Raw genomic sequence first — 18,477 nt, 5'->3', positions numbered from 1 at the left:
CATTACGTAGTACTCACTGTAGAACTCGAGCAAGAAGCAAAGGTAACAGCTGAGCATGGCCACTCTTGTGCTTTCCTCCGCAAGCAATCTGAAATTGCACTTAGAAATCTTTTATGCTTTCTCTTGACATATACATCATTGCTGCATGTGGCAAGGAAAAGTACATACCCTTGATGTCAAGTGACAGTGAACTCACAGGGCTGGTAACAGCTCACTGAGGTGTTGTAATATATCTACAGGGCACCTCATGAGAACAAAGAGCCCTTGAAGGAATTCTCTCAAAGTTTGTTGCCACATGGACCTCTTCGTAATCAATGACTCTAAAAGGCAAGCCTTCCTTTAGTGTCACAAAAAAAGGCCTAGGACATGGGTCTTTTTTCTTCTCCATTAGTGCCAAAATGTTTGCTAGCGAGATCTTTCGCAGATATATAATTATTTCACAAAATGTCAAGAAGGAGACTGAAGCTGCACCAAGCAGTACCAGTAAAAAACTTATCACAGCTGTTCAAAAAGCAGAAAGACTCATGCCTTCATCCTTCTTTTGCATCAGACACATGAGGACACTTCGTCTTTCTGGGTCATCATTTTGAAAAGGTTCACATGGCAACGGCCTTTGGTTAAATTTCGGCCAAGAGCCCTTCTTTGAAACTTGAGCATCCGTTCCTTGTGAGGCACACTGCAGAGATATTGGAATGCCTTAGTCAGCTGCTTCCGGTACGTGTGACTGCATTTTCACTGACATCAGATATTAGTACATTTTCTTGCACATGCTGAGATAATGGAAGCTATGAGTGAAAACATGCGTTTTTGGGGAAGTGTGCTTCCTGGGGCCGTATTCCAAGTTTTTGTCGTAATAAAAAGCGTCATAATCTGCCGCAACGGGCATGCCCGGGAACTGGATATAAACTGAGTGCGGGACTTTCGCTTCGTCTTGTCTTGCCTATAACAAATTGGATGGACGATAAATTCGGCAAGCGTCTCCCACCTTTTTCAGATGTTACCAATGTTCCTTGCTTGTTAAGTTGTGCATTTAGTACTATGTACAGAAAGGCACCTGCATTCAATTGCATCTGGCCCCCATCCTGAGCTACTTTCTATTTGCACAAAATGATAAGCAACTGTAAAGACTTTCATGCGCACAGTGCCGCCCGGGAAAGCGCATTTTGTCTGCTTCTTTCTGGACCTGTGGTTTTTACTGTTTACTGTTATGAGAAATGAATTTTGGGCAATAAATTATAACGGGTTGGTTCTCGGTGAATGGCTTTTGAAAGCTTCTACGAAAGCCGATTGTTGAATAGCGGATGGTTGAAATGTATTTGTGAAATTTATATTTGGTATTGTGTGACCACTGAATGAGGATTTTTTTTATGCTTCTCAGATGGATCCGACAGCAATGTGCGCAGATGTACAATGTGTGTAGTTTGCCACGAAAATAAAACGTTTGTACTTGTACTCACCCAAACACTTACCACTCTTTCATTCTAAGCTGCATTCTTTGTACGTATGCACTACATAATATGCGTAAAGGAAAGCCTTGTACATAATACTTATTTCTTCGGCACCTGGACGGCTATATCTGCAGTGAACATTGTGGGCAGAAGCTATACGAAGACGCATGTTCATGTACTACAGAAAGTACATAATTACAATACAGATAATTTCCGCTCTAGATGAAATGACTTGCGAGTGAACGGAGGACGTATGCATACACATTGCGGAAACTTCAATAAGAACAAAACATAAGCATTCGTTGTGAAAAAACGATTTCGGTCTCGTGCATAGCATGGCGTAACTTTCCGTTACCAAGAATGTGACAGTCGTCATACGGAGTCTCTGTTTCTGACATTTAGTCGGTACCTCATGTTGCGGAAAACCCTCCGGCAACGCATTACCAGCGGGTTTCTCTGTACTGCGGAGCATTTTTTTTTACAGTGTACAGCCCGTGACACCGGCTTTCATTATGTCCAACATTCGTAGACAAAAACTTGGAAGGGAGGAAAATTGTAAGATGCCTGTATAGAAATATTGAAGGTAATGGTCCATTATTCTGACATGTACCAAAATCTTGCTTTTAAAGTGTTTCCATCGATCGCATTGAACAGTTAAGACAGCCATAAAGACCAAAGGGGAAAGCTTTTCACGATAGCAAGAACATTAACAGGAAATAAAATGCAAGACTGGCATCGAGTGATCAGTGGATATATTGATTTTTTTAGTGAAATATTGCACTATATCAGGAAATTGGGTTCCTCAACGGTTTACCACTCAAAAATCCTTTTGTCCAGAATTATTGGGATTGGGGGCGGCTTCGAATTGTCACGCACCGCTGACCAGAACAGCCATTGGTGCCGGAAGTTATTCTGGATTTCGACACCTACAGTGCCTTTTTCAGTCTAAAAAAGACATTTTGGAGCGAACATTGCTAACTCGGGTTGGATTTCGCGCCAACGCCCATGCATCTGGTGTCATGTAATGCAAGGGTCCCCAACCTAGCACAACCTTTCAAGGGCCTTTCGATGGCTCGCTGTTGCGACTTAAATTTCGGTGCACTTACTCGCAATACATGACCAGTGACAGCTGCTGCTGCACATTACACTGGAACGAAGGACAGCGTCATTGAGAACTTTCCCTGCCCGTTGCATATGTATGAAAATGTGAAGGTTCTTGAACGACAAGCATTCATTAAAATATTTGTCCTCTACTTGCTAATTTCACAGCCTTTACGTTTTTCAAATCAGCGGCATGCACTGCTTTGCTTGCTCCGGACCGATATAGTTCGAGACTCCGTGTGATATTTTCTTCACTTATTAAATACACAAAAGCATGGAAGCATTGGTATAAGTTATGTCTGCTGCGAGTGAACGATAAGGGTATAGTTGGTATGACAAGATTACAAGACATAAAATTCAGCAGGGGACAAGACACAGAAGAGAAGCAAACAGGACGAGCTCGTCCTGTTTGCTTCTCTATTGAATCTTGTCCTCTGCTCAGTTTTATGTCTTGTAATCATGCCTGCCACGATTTTTAAGACATACGAATACATTCTTTTATTTTATTAAATGCATATTTCACTTGTCTTAACAGTGCATAGAGTTATCTAATACACAATGCATTGCCAATGGCAATGCAGTTATTCTTGTTGAGTTTGATCCTTCCACAAATTCTATGAGGAGACTGCAATATGAGCCTCCCCCCCCCCGAGCAAAACTTCTGGCTACGCCACTGCTCAGAGGGAAGCATGTCACAAAACCCTGTTTAGAAAAATCTTAAAATCTTTTTTCACTAGAAATCAATAAGCACATAGAACAGTAGATTCGTAAACGCGGTTTTAGACATCAGTGTACAAACGCTGGTGCTTACCTAAGCAGGGCAGAAAATCCATCTGGGTGCAAGTCAGTAATCACGATTTTGTCTTTTTTCACACCTTCTCCGTAAAACATGGCTTTGAAATCTTCTATATGCAAAGCGAGGATGAGTCGGTGGGCTTTAAAAGAACCGCGCTTCCCGGGGTAATGTTGTGACTCTACGGTGAACTCCACGTCCGTGAGGTCTGCAGATCCAAGAAACTTGGCCAATGAGAACTGCGATGAAAAAACATCATTACTTAGAACATTCTTGGCCACAGGGGTAGAAGGTACGGCACGGCAAAAGCCAGCACGCACAGCCAATGCCAAGACCGCAAAAGTGAAAGCAAAGTGGCATTAGGCTCATTACTTCCTTGAGCATTGCAAGTGAGTACTGCCCTCGAGTATCGGCCTAGAGCGTATATAGCCGCAGTGAATTTCAAATCAATAGTCTTCATTAAAAGCTGAATTCCATAGATCTTTCTGACTGTGCTGAGGTACATCCCAAGAGCTAAAGACCTTTTCATCAGGGAGATTTTTGAATTTCAAGCTATTAGGGCCAGTCGATTTACAAACAAGGCACACTCACCAAAAAGAGCGAGTTTCCACAAGTTTTGAAGTTAATAGCAGTGCTGTTTAACCTCAGGGATCTTCGCACGAAGTTTCTGTTTGCAGATGGTAATAAGCCTGGTAATAAGATGGTAACAAGTCCAGGACCGAACTCTCAGATTCCTGTCGCCGGCCTGGGCGGCGCTGATGCACTCCAGATTCGGGAGGGCCTAATCTGGCTGGTTCTTCATAATCGCCGGCCATTGTCAATGACGATGCGCAATGAGCCATTGACGAGCGACCTGCCTCGTCAAGATGTGCTCCGCGCAATTCCCATCTTCCCTCGTGTTGTGTCGCTTGCGATCGAACCCTCTGGTTGGCCGCTCGGCATGCGATCGCACATGGCTATGCCGTCACGACCGTATATAGTCTTTGCTTGGTGCGGGTGGCGCCACAGGCCCGCTTTCGGGTGCTGCGGCTGGGCTACGGTTTGTATTGAGGTCTTGGGATTAGTGCGGCATTCTGTAATACAGCTTTTTGTATAAAAAACACTTGTGCTCTCAAATAACTGCACATACCTTCCTTCGGAGCGAGAGCGCAAGTGCGCGTCGAACGCCGGCTGTGCCCTCAGCTTGCTCTGGTCCGAACCCCCGTTATGTGGTAACCAACCCTGAAACCTTGACATTTGATTTGAGACAGCGGAGACCATGCTTAGCAGAGCTTTATTCGCTCTTGACTAGGTCCTAGGCCCAAGACTAGGTCCAAGGTCATGACTAGGTCCAAGCAACTTTGAGCCTCAGCCATTTATTTTGACCTCAGTGTCCTTTTAACGAGACCCGGAAGGGCTCCCAAGTCTATCTACAGTGTTTCTGATACACCAGCAGCAACAAATAAATAAAAAGCAGTATCTCAAGAAAACTGTACAGAGTCGATGCCAGGTGTAATGGCTGCAGTTATAACCAAGGCTCGCACAGTACAAACGAACACGGGGCTACCGTCAAAATATGTCTTACGGCAAAGGCATTGCGTCGCAGCTAAAACAAACAAGTGTTGCCCAACAACCCGATTAGAGTGCTTGAGGAGGCGCCGTAAAATCAGCCCCGCATTAGAAAATGCCCCCTTCTAGCTGGAGCTGTGAGCGACGATTGTCTTCATTTCTGCGTGACACTCCTCCTCTTCTTTACGGAAACAACACAGCGAACCACAAAGCCAATAAAAAAATATTACAAGGTGCACTGAAGTTTCCTTACGTGCACAAATGCGAAAGCTATCTGCTGTCTGCCACCTGTGCCGTGTGCTGAGCTAACGGTGTACATTGCGAGGAGGGTTTTCAGTCGATGCTGCATATTCGTGCTACAACTGCACGCCAAGCATACAGGAAATTTACCAGAAGCAAAGGAAATTTGGCACTCGCTTGATTGCGACATCTGTAATTAACATGTTCAGAATTACTCATGTAAACCTCAGTAGGTATAACAAAGATACTTTTTTTAGAACTTAACTACACGCGCCTTTGTTCAGCTCTAAATGTCGAAATGTCGTGTTGGAGTGGCAGCATCCCCTTCTCGCACACCAGCGGCTTGGGTTCGAGTCTGACGTAGACCTCAATTTTCTTTTATTTTTATTCATTAACCAGTGCTTTTGCGGCAGACACATTTTGCGGACAGATGACCTTGAACTGAGCCATCTACTGTTTTTGCATTAATATGACATGTAGGAGTTCCGATGTAGCTCATTACATGCGCCGGAAAAATGCACGCCCTGAATGGCGATGCCAAGCAGTGGTGGCGAGTGCTGTAAGTTTCACGTCAGAGCTCTTGTGAGCACTTGTGTGTCATTTGTCATCCGGAAGACTCGCAAGTAGCAGCGTTCTTGAAGCTACGTTGTCAGAAAGGCCAGAATGATACGAGACTTTCATTCGACGTGTGCCGCTATAGGGACACTCGCTAGGCACACTAGGCTAGATTAGATGGCATATAAAAATCACAGGCAACTTTTTTACCGAGTAACACTTTCAGTTGTACCTATACACGGCGAAAAATAAAAAAGAAAAATTCCTGTTCGTGCTTCACTAACTTTGGTGAACCCTGCTCTTATGCCTTGATAACGCATCGAGGAATAACCGCCAGCTTATTCAACATGGGTATTATCCACACCCCCAAGGTATGCTAACCGCGGCACGCCACCGGCGCATGCTTCAATGAAATGACCGACGAGGTGCCACGTCTCACTTCGAGTCTCTCCCAGATTAGTTGTTTCTTGTACCTAAAGCAGCTTGTTGGCAGCAAGAAAATCAGTGCGGAGCATATGCATGCGCTGGAGATTGGGAAGCGACATAATAGGCTCCAGATTGAATAAGCAGAAGCGGATAACAGATGTTTAAAAAATTAGGCTTCTACCGTGCGAGGCGTATTTAAGGTTGTTTACTGCGGAACTTATCGTAACTATGGTCAAGACCCTTTTCCCAAGCATCTCACTCAGAAAGGCCGAGCACCAGGCCGGGGGAAATCTTGTACCCATGAAAAACCGGTGGGTACCCGGCGGCACTGGGGATCGAACCCAGCACTTCCCGAATGCGAGGCGGATGCTCTACCACAAGGCCACGCTTCGCTATTTCTTTTCCCAAGCATCTCACCCAGAAGAACCGAGCACCAGGCCGGGGGAAATGTTGTACCCATTTAAAACCGGTGGGTACCCGGCGGAACTGGGAATCGAACCCAACACCTCCCGAATGCGAGGCGGATGCTCTGCCACAAGGCCACATTGCCCAATATTGCGTTTTCTGCTGCAACATGGGAAGTCCACTTAGCATGAGCTTTGGATACAAGCAACGCAACAGGCGCGACAGTCGGGCTCATTATAAGGGGGATCGAAGGAATGCTCCAATGTAGTCGCAACCTGACATTCGCTCCGCTTGGTCTCCATTTTCCAGGTACAATGAAAAATTGCCCCTTTAAGAAGACAGTTCTCGAAAGAGGTAGCTAAACACAGCCACCAGGAAGGACCGCCATCGTATTGTCTATGCTGTGGCGAAAGCATAAATTGCAGCAAATGGACCACTGACCTCACCATGGGGAGGTTTCCCATTGGGTGTGGTTACTTAGCCTCAGCAGTAATTCCTATACGTTGAAGGTGGCCTCGTCAGAAAGGCAATTTTGAAACACAGTAGAAGCCCAGTTATGAGGGCAATTACTTTAATATGTAGAATGTAGCCTCGTAAAAAAGCAATTTTGAAATACAGTTGATGCCAGTTATAAGGGGGGAACATTTAACGGATGCTTGCTTATTAAGAATCAGGAAAACGCTACCGATAAAGCATGTACTAGGGCAAAATCACTATGTATGAAACAAAACGAACAAGTGTGAGTGCATAACCCTGTCAGAGTAAAACGAGACCACGCAAAGAAGCCGCTGCAGTCGAAAAACAGAGCCCACCGCCAGCGCAAATAATGAAGAGCGTCGCCCAGCTTCTTGACACTGTAAAGAATGTGGCAACTACTTAAAGGTATTGAAAAGGCAGCATTGAAACTGCACTTACTTAGGCAGCAAAGATAATTGGCCCAGTATTGAAAATGGATGGCTTCACACTGTTCCTTTGTAGGACCATCCTTTGCCATTATATTTTCAATATCAGGCCGATTACCCGTGCTGCTTGGGATAACCGCTAACCACGCCCACGAGACGGGCTACAAGGACAATCAGTGCATTCATGTGTGCCGATTGGAGAAGATTGGTGGGCGTGATGCAGGGGAACCGCGATGAAAGCGAAACTACACCTCATGATCGGTGATCAACAAATGGCAGTGATTTCAAGTGATTTCATAAGCTTAAATGCCAGTCAAATGCTATCACTTGCTGACCCAGCAGGCCACGTGACGTGACTCGCTTGCACCAAACGACTCTCCACCTTCTGCACCTCGTAGGAAGCACATAGACACCAGAAAGTGTGACGTTCGCTCATGTGCGCTGCGTTGTTTCATCGCTGTGTCCAAACAACTTCGTCGACAATGAAGACCAGGAGTCCGACCTACCCCCAGTAGCAGTCAGCGTTTCAACTATGTGCACTCGCGTTCCTGAAGCAGCTTGTCGCCAGCAAGGATTCAGCGCAGAGAAAATGACTGGAGAGCTTGGAAAGTGGAGTTATGCGGTTACGGACGGGCGTGTGGACGTTTCTGAAAAATAATATTCACTTTTATCTGAGCTTGTATTCACAGCTGCAGTATGGGAACTCTACTTAATAACACCATCTTACACAACGAATGCAATTTGCGTGACCATTGACAGTCAGATTACTTATAAGTGGGCTCGACTGTAATTAAAAGGTATTCTAACAATAGGTGAACAATCTATCCGAATTACCAATTAGACACATTTGAAAAAACATTTAAAGCCCTTTTAACGAGGTGCGAACTCCTTCTGCTCAAACAACTTGATATGACGCTAGTGTACACGGTGCGCGCAGTTCCGCACTGCACAAAGGACCTTTATTACTGCCGAACTGTTGTCCATTCGCTGCCGCCGCCAAACGGTGCGATAGCACCTAATGGTCTTCATCGTCTTCCCCTGCATGAGCGCTTTTTTACCACCCAGGTAAAAGCGCGATCAAAAGAACTCGAACAGTAGGGTGCATAGGCGATGCGTTGTTCGCGTTTCTATGCATCACGATAGTACATGGCAGTGGTGTGCGCCCACAAAAACGCGTTAAGTGTAACGTGTTTGAAGGTGCGATTTTACCCCGTAAATTGCTTCGCTAAATGGCTTGTATCGCATTCGCTGTAAAATGTGTGAGTTCGCTTTTAATACAACTGTTTACATCGCCTTTAGGTTTAATTCTCCACACAGTTTCCGTATACATCTATAAATGTAAAGAGAGTTGATTTAGAGCTCCGAAAGTAATGAACATGACTACCCACAAAAGTCAGACAGCTAAAACCACCCGAGAACAGATCTATTCCAAATGTAACTCACCTCTGATAAATTCTTTCCACACTGCGTCTCAGCGTTGCACCTCACGACCCCATCATCATATACTTTGCAACGGAAGCAGTACCCTGAAATGAGACGATGGCAGTGAGATGCGGTAATGGAGGCTTGTTAGGCTGAAGCTGACAAAACTTTAGTGCGCATAAGCGAAGGGAATTAAGGCAAGCTAAACTGCTACCTTCTGCAGGCCATTGAAACCTTTGGAGACGCCGGCCCATTCGACGGCCTTGGACTGAATGTCGGGGCCATCGCTGGACCTTAGCTCATCCCATGCTTCTTTGGAGGGATCACGCAAGAGTCCTGAGGGAAGCTTACAGACTTGGCATGCACAGATCATGTGGTTGAAGTTTTGTTTCTCACCACAAAAGCGGCAGGGGGGATTGATATCCTTATTTATGAATTTAGATATGTAGTTTGGGTTGGGGAGGGTCCCCATCTGTAGTTATTTCCACAAGACCTCTTGTTGTCTGCTCAGTGTTTTGATGGGGTAGTGGGATTGCTCTTAATGCTTTGTAATGTGCAGTAACTTCGTGGTATGATTAGAGTGGCTCCCCGAAAGGTTCCGGTTCCTGACTTTGTGCCACGGCTCGGATAGCTAATTCTCGAGCGTGTTGGTGGGCAGCCTCATTTCCCGGATTCTCCGCTTGAGTTCGGGTCCATATCAGTGCAATATCTCTCAAGAGACGAAAGGCTCTTATTTCTGTGAGTACATGTGCGGCGGGACCAAGACCCTACTGCTAGCAAAGTTGCTGATCGTCAACTTTGAGTCGCTGACTAAGGTAATAGCATCTGTAATGGCATATCACGAACACATAATGCGTGCTTTATGTTCGGGTGGCCATTTACGTCTTTCGCTAAACAACAGAGTTACATTTTTCACTAAACAACAAAGGCGGCCAGAAGAGAATCGAACAGTTTTGAACATTTCTTCAGAGGTAAAGATCTCAAGCGAACTATTTTGTGTTCAGCACACCTTCGTGTTATCTGAAGCTCATGAACTGAGTGTCAAGAGAGGTTCACTAGGCCAGCCTTCATAAGCTGGTGACTCACCTAAATGATTAAGTCATGCTTATAAGATGACACAGAGGAGTGACTGGCTTCACCCAAGAGTAAAAATACGAGACGCTGACTTCAGGACAATGCGGTCCCTTCTTCAGGGGCGTCCATATGGAAGCACGCATTAGGCAGCAGACGTCTATCTGACCCTTGCCGAGTATACCACCTTGCTGTTTCATGTGCTCTCCAAGCATTACCCCGAGTCCTTTCTCTTTTGACAGAAGACGCCTAGACACCTGCGTGCAACACCAGCGATTTTATTAAACGCTTTCGCCACGCACAAGCAAGCTCAGACGAGCGCATGATGTCCTTCCCCGCAGCCTCGCTTTTCAAGAACATTCCTGTGCCTACCGAGGCGGACAGTGACCTCAGCTACACGAAAATCCTGAACACCGACGAACTCTGCCGGCTTTTGGAGTTCTGCCTAAGTAGCCCGTGCTTAACTCCTAGAGGAGAATTCTGCAAATAAAAAAGTTCCATTGCTATGGGTCCAGCCGTTTTGGTAAGTGGTGTCAACGTGACGATGCAGGGTCTGCAGTCGGCTCAGCAAAAAATAAATAAATAAAAACATGCAACTGTGTATGCACTCTTTGGACGACTGCTTTTGCATTCTTAAAAAATAACGCGCAGTAACTGCCTCACAAATCTCGGTGGGCACCCGAACCACGCCGTCATAACAGTAAAATACGTACGCATACACACTCCGTAAAGAAACTTTACGGCCACCAAAAATAAGCACGAATTACGGACAACATATTAAATATCAAACAGCTAACGTTCTAAATAAAATACAAGAATTAACACATCTGTTGGCTAAAGTCCCCAAAAACACACTTAGAGCTCTGCTGCTGGAAAATAACATAGAACTCACATAATCTGCCATGCATAATTATGTCCCTAATTTGCATTTTTAGGAGTGCATTATCGTTTTGAAACTTGCTGTTATGTTTTGTTATTATGATGTTGCTTTTTTTTGCTAAGCTTGCAGCAACCATGTTCAGATTTTGGTTATATTTATATCTTTCTACTAAATAATGTGTTGGCATGTACGATTTATTGTTTGCTGCATACGCTTATTTTTGCGTTACATGATTTATTTACCTTTTTCTTCCTTAGTGCTGAGTGACATTTTCTTATTTCAACCAGAAGATTTTGGTGTGAAACTTTTTGCTTGAAGCTATGTTAATTAACCATTTGTGCCAAAAAAAAAGAGTTACAGAAGAAAGAAAGAAAGAAAGAAAGAAAGAAAGAGCTGCCATAGTGGGGGAGGGCTCCGGAATAATTTCAACCTCTGTGGGATCTTTACCGTGCACTGACGTCACACCACTGACGTCGCACAGCACACGGGCGCCTTTTTGCGTTTCGCCTCGATCAAAACACTACAGCTGTGGCCGGGCTCGGATTTCCATCATCACCGTCTGCCTGACTATGCCCAATGCAGGGCAAAGGCCTCTGCCATGCCTCTTTATTTAATCCTGTCATTTCCCAGCTGCATCCACAGTATCCCCGCAAACTTCTTAATCTCATCCGCTTACCTAACTTTCTGTCGCCCCCTGTTAAGCTTGCTTTAGGTTGGAATGCACTTCGTTACTCTTAAGGACCAGCGGTTATCTTGCCTTCGCATCATACGCCCTGCCCAAGCACATTTCTTCCTCTTGATTTAGTCTAGGATGTCGTTAACCAGCGTTTGTTCCCTCACCCCTCTGCCCGATTCCGGTTTCTTAACGTGATGCCTGACCTTTCTTCCCATAGCACGCTACGGTGTCCTTATCTTGAGCTGAACCCTTTTCGTTAGTCTCCATGCTTCTGCCCCGTAGGTAAGTACTGGTAAGATACAGCAGCTGTATACTGTTCTGTTGAGGGATATTGGTGAAATTTCATACATGATCGGAGAGAACCTGCCATATCCACTCCACGCCATTCTTATTCTAGTTATTTCCCTCTTATGATCTGGATCAGCGGTCACTACTTGCCCTATGTAGACATTCTTTTACCACTTCCAGCCTCTCGCTACCAATTCTCAAATGCTGTTCACTTGCTAGACAGTATAACATTACTTTGGTTTTTCTGCATGCTAATTTTTAGGCCCAGCGTTCTGCTCTGCCTGCCTAACGAGATCATGCTTTCCAAATCACCTCCTCAGTGACTCAGCAAGGCAATGTCCACAGCGAATCGCAGATTATTTAGGTATTCTCCATTAACTCTTATCCTCAATTGTTCCCAATTCGAGCCTCGGAATATCTCCTGTGAACAGGCGGTGAATAGCATTGGTGAGATCGTGTCTCCTCGCCTGACGCCCTTCGCTTTTGGAATTTTATTGCTAACTTTATGGACGAGCTGCCATAGCTGTTGAGTTGCTATAGATATCTTGCAGTATTTTCACATAAGGCTGTTCTACACCCTGTTTCCGCATTGCCTGCATGACAGCCGAGGTTTTCACTGAGTCAAATTCCGACAACTGATAACATACAAGTTCTGAAGAGTGAGGCAGCGTCCATTAAATCTAGCGCGTTCCCGCACTGTGTGATGTGTTGGAGGGCAGAGGTGAAAACGTGGAAGACTCCGGAAGGTTTCTTCAGCACACACAGGCCTGACCAAGCCTGGTCTGTGATGGGAAGCCTCACTGATTTATGAAGGCACCGCGTCTGCCCATTACCTTGTGTTTGTGAGGGCCGGACGGTTAGGAGTCGGTTCAATCGTGCCTCCCTGTACACTCTTTTTGAGCCAATAAATGCATTTCACCATCACCACACCCGTTACCTCGTTACATACCAGCTAACCAGGGTGCGTACAAACGTTGTCAACGGCAGAGACGGCAATTCCTTGTTCCTTTGGATCATGGATTGTCGTTTTAGAGAGCGACATGTTCCTCGCAATCTCAGAATGTCTCACGTCAGCATATGCTGCGACTTTCCAACAGTGCCTAAGGCGCAGCTCGAGAAAGAAGTGTGCTTAGCACAGGATGACACAGAGGCCGACCATCAACTGATTTTTTGAAGCGAAAAGCTTCACTGCCGGTCAGAGTCAAGCTTCACGTGAGGCGAACTGGTGAGTTATGCGCATGCGCGAAAACGAGTGACGTCACACGCCACTCAGGTGGTCGCTCCTCGCCGCTGCCGCAGCCGTCGCCTGACCTTTCGGCGCAGCCGCGTGCTACTGCACATGTGTGTCATGTGCATGCGCAAGGAGGCTATATAATGCGCTTGCCAGAGAATAGGCGTGCGCACTCGACATGGAAGGGAAGGAGAGTGGGCCTGCTGCTAGACTACGCAGAAAGCTGAGAAACTAAACTCGTCCGATCCAGAAGTACTCGCTTGGGAGTTGGCTGCACAACAGCGAAAAAATGATAAAGCCAAAGCTAAGCGTGCAGCCGAAATGCCTGAACAACGGGAAATACGTCTTGCTAAACGACGTCGGAAAGAAGCCGAAAAGCGTGTCTTGGCCGCATCTTCAGCCAGCAGCAGCCAAGCGAGTGAGGAAGAGGAAACAAGAAAGTCAGAAGAGATAAATCCCAAGACTCGCCGTTACGACCACGTGGTACGACTTAGTGAAAGTGCGATTGCGACTAGGGTGTTTACGACAGACTGTGAACAACTCATTCGGCCATGTTTGTGATCTGTGCGGAAGACTGTGGCACTTGCGAGATTTGACACCGGTAAGTGACAGTATGCGTGAGATGTTAAGTTTAGCATCTGTCGAGTTGAGTGGAACCGTGGCCAGGGTGTGCGCGTCGTGCAAGGAATCTCTGGTGAAACAGAAAACCCCTCTCTACAGTGTTAGCAATGGGTATCGCTAATGCCACCTGGTTTGCCACTGCTAAACTATGTAGCCGAAAGACTAATTTCACCACGCATCCCGTTCGTCCAAATACGTTCGTCCAATGTTGCTTCTGCGTCTAACAAGTAAACATATGCGATTGAGTAACCAAGTCTACGCCTACAGATAAACAATGTATACAATACCAGCTAAGCTACGAAACATAACCATGACGTCAAACCAAGCATAACTCAAGCTTTTCACTTGTATATTCAGGGTTAACCAGCGCTAATTGAGCCGCTACCTAATTTTTTCTCCTGTCCCTAAAAGCTTAAGCTACACACTCCTGTCAAACTGCAGGACCATATATCAGAGCATCGGAATTATTTTCAACGGCTGAAGCGTCTGTCTGTCGTTTACGGCCCGCCTACTGTTTCATGTGCGTCGATAGCATGGGCATCAGCGTAACTGCGCCAACAGATGGGCCTTTTTAATAAATTTGCCGTCCTGTGCGTCGGTACCATGCAACATGTGAAATGCTCGGTTAAAGAAGGCCGTTTTCCAGCGTTATTCATTTGCCATTTAAAATTATGTTCTTAGGACATTTCTACTGCACGCATTTCAAATTATTCTGAGGCTAACGTCTCCCATTGAAAAATTATATGCAACCTTTATAAAGTGAATATTCTACCCATTTCTTTTTAACACGGCAAACACAGTGATCTTGGCGTGTGCAGTTTAAGTTCCTAAATAATCATATGGGCGACGAGATACTGCTTGGCAGATGGTCCGGATTAATTGCGACCACTTGGGCGGCTTTAACCTCCACTTATATCACACAGCAAACCGGCGTTCTTACATTTATCGCTTCCATCGAATTGTTGTCGCTGGTGCTGGGGTTCGACACCGACGATGTTGGACTCAGCGGGCGAACGCAATACTGAACAAGCCAGTGCAGCGTCGTAAACACACACTCGCTTTGAGGAAATGTTTACAGCACGCGCTACAAAGTCAGCCAACCAAACGCATTGTCAACACGCGTTTCAGCCTAGGATGCTTCCATGCTCTCACAGCCGCGATAAGGTCAGGCTGTTTACATGGATTTGTCGCTCACAAATACAAACACGTTCGGAAAACTTCATCTTGACACAGTGCGCGTGGGCACCAAAGCGACAGCCTCAACCATCGCGACAACGCGATAAAGAAGCGCATCAAAGAAAAGAAAAACAAAACGTTCGATGCAAACGGTGGGTACTTACGGCCCATTCTTCCAGGTAAGCGTAAAAATTTGTAGCACCAGTGAGGTAGAAGTCCGAGCGTGAAGCTTTGCTACTCGCGCACAACGAACCAAATAGATGCCGAAGACGGGCAATCGTTTGGCTGACGCAACAAGTACCAACTTTGCGCAATGCACTGGGCAGCGCGCAAAAACCAAGTAGTCGTGAGAGTACAGTCTCCCTTTCTTCCGATCAGCGATGGAGTTGATTGGGCAGCGGTTATCACGTGAGTGGAAACCGAGACCCTTTCCACTTTTGCGGCCGCGCAGTGCGTAATTCACACAAACTGGCCGTGCCTCGCGCCACCGTCCGATGCCCTCTCTTACTTGCACCGTGGTACCAGAGCCAAACGCCTGGGCTAAGCGGTCATAACTGTCGTAAACGAGCAGAGCGACCACCTCCGTTTACAGTTGCTGCACTATGCGGCCGCGCCGTGAACAAGGTCACAGGAAGGTGCCGCGGCGCGTGCGTCGTCGCATCGCGATTTTTCAACCCTGGCTTGAAAAAAAAACGAAGCATAACATCCTTACTCGACAGAGTAGAGAGAGAAAAATCCCACGTGACGACACTTGACCAATCGGTGTCACAGGAGTTGAGAAGAATGGTAGACCGTGCCCTGAGAAACGGCACAGGTGGAGGATTTTGGTATTGCTCAATAGTACCGAGAGTTGCATCATGAAACTGCTGTCGTTCGACGCGGCGTTGAGTCGGTCGGCTCTGTTGGAGTGGCGTGCGCTGTCTGAGCGACGAGGAAGAATCGTATTTGTTCCGGCTCTTTCCTATTAGCGACATCGGTTTTATAGAGCAGATTTAGAGAAGAGGTGCCTGGGAACGTCCCGTGCTAAGGCAACAATGCCCTGTGAGTAACAGGCGTTTCTTTTCTCTTCGGATTTTCCCATGTGTTCTTTAATTACTGTTCCGGCTGTTTGTTTCTGTCCTTTTCCCGATCAAATATAGGCCGAGGCAGCCAAATCTTAATAAAACGCTGGCTACCTAGTAGTAAACGCTCGTGACTGCAGGGTAATCAGTGGGGATGATAGATAAAATCACTTCTCTTAAGAGATGTTTTCAATGAGTGCGCTGTAGTCGGGAAATCAGTTATGAGATGTTTTTGTTAGTGTGTAGTAGTCGTTGAAGCGGCAACGCCAGACAACTTTTCTTTATTCTCCTTGCCGGCGTTAAAAGAAGTTAGTGTGAGGTGACCGCGCTAGGCATTCGTTAGATCCCTAGGCTTTAAAAGGCCACTGACCATGGAGGAAAAAAAAAAACTAGGAGGGAGCATGACGTCAGGCGCTCAGCCTCTGCAAGCCATGCCAGTGCTGTGGCATGTTGCAAGTTGCGCGTCCGCGCCATAAGTGTCGCCACGGTCGGAACGATTGCAGCGATCCTGGTATCTGGCAGCAAACGCGGCTGGAGTCAATGACACAACGCGTCTGCGCCGCCAGTGCCGCCGCGGGCAACGCTGCAGCGCAGTGGCAGCAGACGACAGCGACCGGCGCAAGCATAGCGAGCAAAGTTTTGAGCAATTTATGTTTTTACCGCCAACTCCCAGGCACCGCCACCGTCGCATTTCAAAATCGTCCCCATTGGCTCTACGGGAATGTCACACCCTTGGCCATGCATCCTCCTCTGATGCCGCTGCCGAGGACCCTTTCGCGCACTGAATCTTGGGAAATAGGCCCTCCACAGTTGCCAGATTGCCAACCACCTTGGATAGCGGTGCTTTTTAGTGAACGTCCGTGCTCCGATGTAGCGCAGCGAATGTCTTGCAGCTTCGGCGGAATGCGTACCGAGGCTGTGTGAAGGCTCCGCGTCTCAACACTTCTGTTGATTACGCTCGAGTTTTTTGGTGCACTGTAGAAAACTGCAGATAAACTTTTCATCAAGACGCGGTCTGTGCTCACGACGGCGTGATCTTGAGCCGGAAAAGGTATGCGCACGACGCGGCAGTAGCGCCCTCAGCGGCGGTGGCGGCGCGTGCTCGACGAAGACTGTTCGGGTTCAGCTGCCAGCTGTCGAGCCCGTGTCCCCCACTCTGGCGCAAACCATAGGGAGGCTATGGCCAAACATGACATGGCTCACAGATGGACGCGGAGACTGCTTTCTATTCGTAGTCACGCTACTCAAATCGGCGGCTGGACGGCGCGGCGTTGTGTGCCGCTACCGCTGCCCATGCTGGCGATATATACTGATCGATCGCCGGTGCGGTCAGCGCCGTGATGCTCGCCCGCTTCCTTGTGCTGCGTACGTTACCTTGTCCACATCCAATTTTCCTTTGCAAACATATTCGGCCGCAGCAGCAGCGGAATTACGAAAGCCGGACACATGCAAATTGAGTTTGGACCCGCCGGTAACAGGAGTTTTGGTTAGGACTTATTATGCCACACACTGCACTTTTACTTAATGGAAAGAAATAATTATTGTTCCTTCTGGTAAATTGCTGGAAAATTGTAGTTCTACTTTACCACTGTTTCCTCGCATGCCTGGCTATGCTTTTTCATTGTGAACTACTAGAACTAATGTGACAGTCTTCAAAACTTAAAGTAGCACTTCACACGGCTCCACGATTCCAGGCAGGCAGCCACTTCGCCGAACAGAGAATGTAGCACTGCTAGAAAAACAGTTATAAGCTGCTGTCTTACAGTCTATGACTGCTGTTAAATGTGATAAGGAGCACCAACCTAAGGTCGAGTCCCGCGCGCGAGTCAGCCCGACGACGATTAGTGTCGGGTATATTACTGTTGTAAGGGGTGTCAGTTCTGGTTCTGAGCAATACGGTTCGAGCACGGCGTTGCGGCGGCCGAGCCGAACATTCAACGGTAAAGGGATGTCAGTTGATTCTGATTCGGGGCATACGGCACGAGCACGGCGTTGTGCTGTTCAGCGCAACTGCCACGAATCTCGCTGCCAGCAATTCGGGTACCGCCGTAAAAGCAGAACAGAATTGGCACCGCACACGACGCCGCGCCGATCAGTACAGTATGTCCGGCCGCCGATTGGAGTAGTCGCCGAGCCGCCGCTGCCGCCACCGACGCTGAGCAGGTCGCGTCGTGCGCATACGTTTTCCGGTTTAAGGTCACGACGTCGTGCGCACAGAGCGAGTCTTTCATTACAGGGGCAAAGGGTTCGTCGCGGGCACTGCGCATTTGAACTACCGTTGCAGTACGCTAAGCGTGTACCGTACTCCAGTATCGACGTGAAGAGGCGTTTTCATGGTCTTGCTAGAAATACAAATTGCGCATGCCCGCTTTGAATGTCGCTAGAATTCAGAATTTTTCCCAGCGGCGTGCGGCCGCGAACTGTGGTTCACAAAGAGAATGGAAAGCAATTCCATTCATCGTTATACACATAGACGGAGCGTTTATTTCAGCGCATGCTATAAGCGGAGAATAGGCGAAGAAAAAGAGCCTCTAAAAGAAGCGGCAGTGGCTTACAGAGTGCTCACGGCGGTCGGACGTGTTTAACGAGCGCTCCGGCGCGCTGCGCAAGATTCTATTTCTCGGGCAGACGGA

At 47.1% G+C, this 18,477-nt stretch overlaps 2 protein-coding genes across 4 annotated transcripts in view; one reads left to right on the top strand and one right to left on the bottom strand.

Annotated features, from left to right (window-relative positions):
• Positions 1 to 15,404, bottom strand: part of LOC144102004 (BTB/POZ domain-containing protein 2-like) — a 37,322-nt gene extending 21,918 nt beyond the window's left edge. Inside the window, exons 1-4 of the mRNA XM_077635249.1 lie at positions 14,948 to 15,404; positions 9,055 to 10,168; positions 8,862 to 8,944; positions 3,361 to 3,581 (exon numbers count right to left, since the gene is read on the bottom strand). Coding sequence (XP_077491375.1) covers positions 3,361 to 3,581; positions 8,862 to 8,944; positions 9,055 to 9,094 — 344 coding nt within the window. The 5' untranslated portion in view covers positions 9,095 to 10,168; positions 14,948 to 15,404. The remainder of the gene's footprint in view (positions 1 to 3,360; positions 3,582 to 8,861; positions 8,945 to 9,054; positions 10,169 to 14,947) is intronic.
• A 215-nt stretch (positions 15,405 to 15,619) lies between these two features.
• The window catches only part of LOC144102003 (BTB/POZ domain-containing protein 3-like), a 145,788-nt gene continuing 142,930 nt past the window's right edge, over positions 15,620 to 18,477 (top strand). For 2 of the 3 annotated variants that reach the window (XR_013308143.1, XM_077635247.1), the window contains exon 1: positions 15,625 to 15,824. Coding sequence is in view for 2 of the 3 variants with exons in the window: in XM_077635247.1 (XP_077491373.1) it covers positions 15,818 to 15,824 (7 nt within the window). In the remaining variant the exon portion in view is untranslated. Of the gene's footprint in view, positions 15,825 to 18,477 lie in introns of all 3 variants that reach the window. The other variant, XM_077635248.1, reaches the window with a different exon arrangement.

This window comes from Amblyomma americanum, chromosome 8 (assembly GCF_052857255.1).
Source record: "Amblyomma americanum isolate KBUSLIRL-KWMA chromosome 8, ASM5285725v1, whole genome shotgun sequence".
In the NCBI taxonomy this organism is placed as follows: domain Eukaryota; kingdom Metazoa; phylum Arthropoda; class Arachnida; order Ixodida; family Ixodidae; genus Amblyomma; species Amblyomma americanum.
Note: the sequence above shows the minus strand (reverse complement) of the source record. Positions and strands in the feature narration are given on the sequence as shown.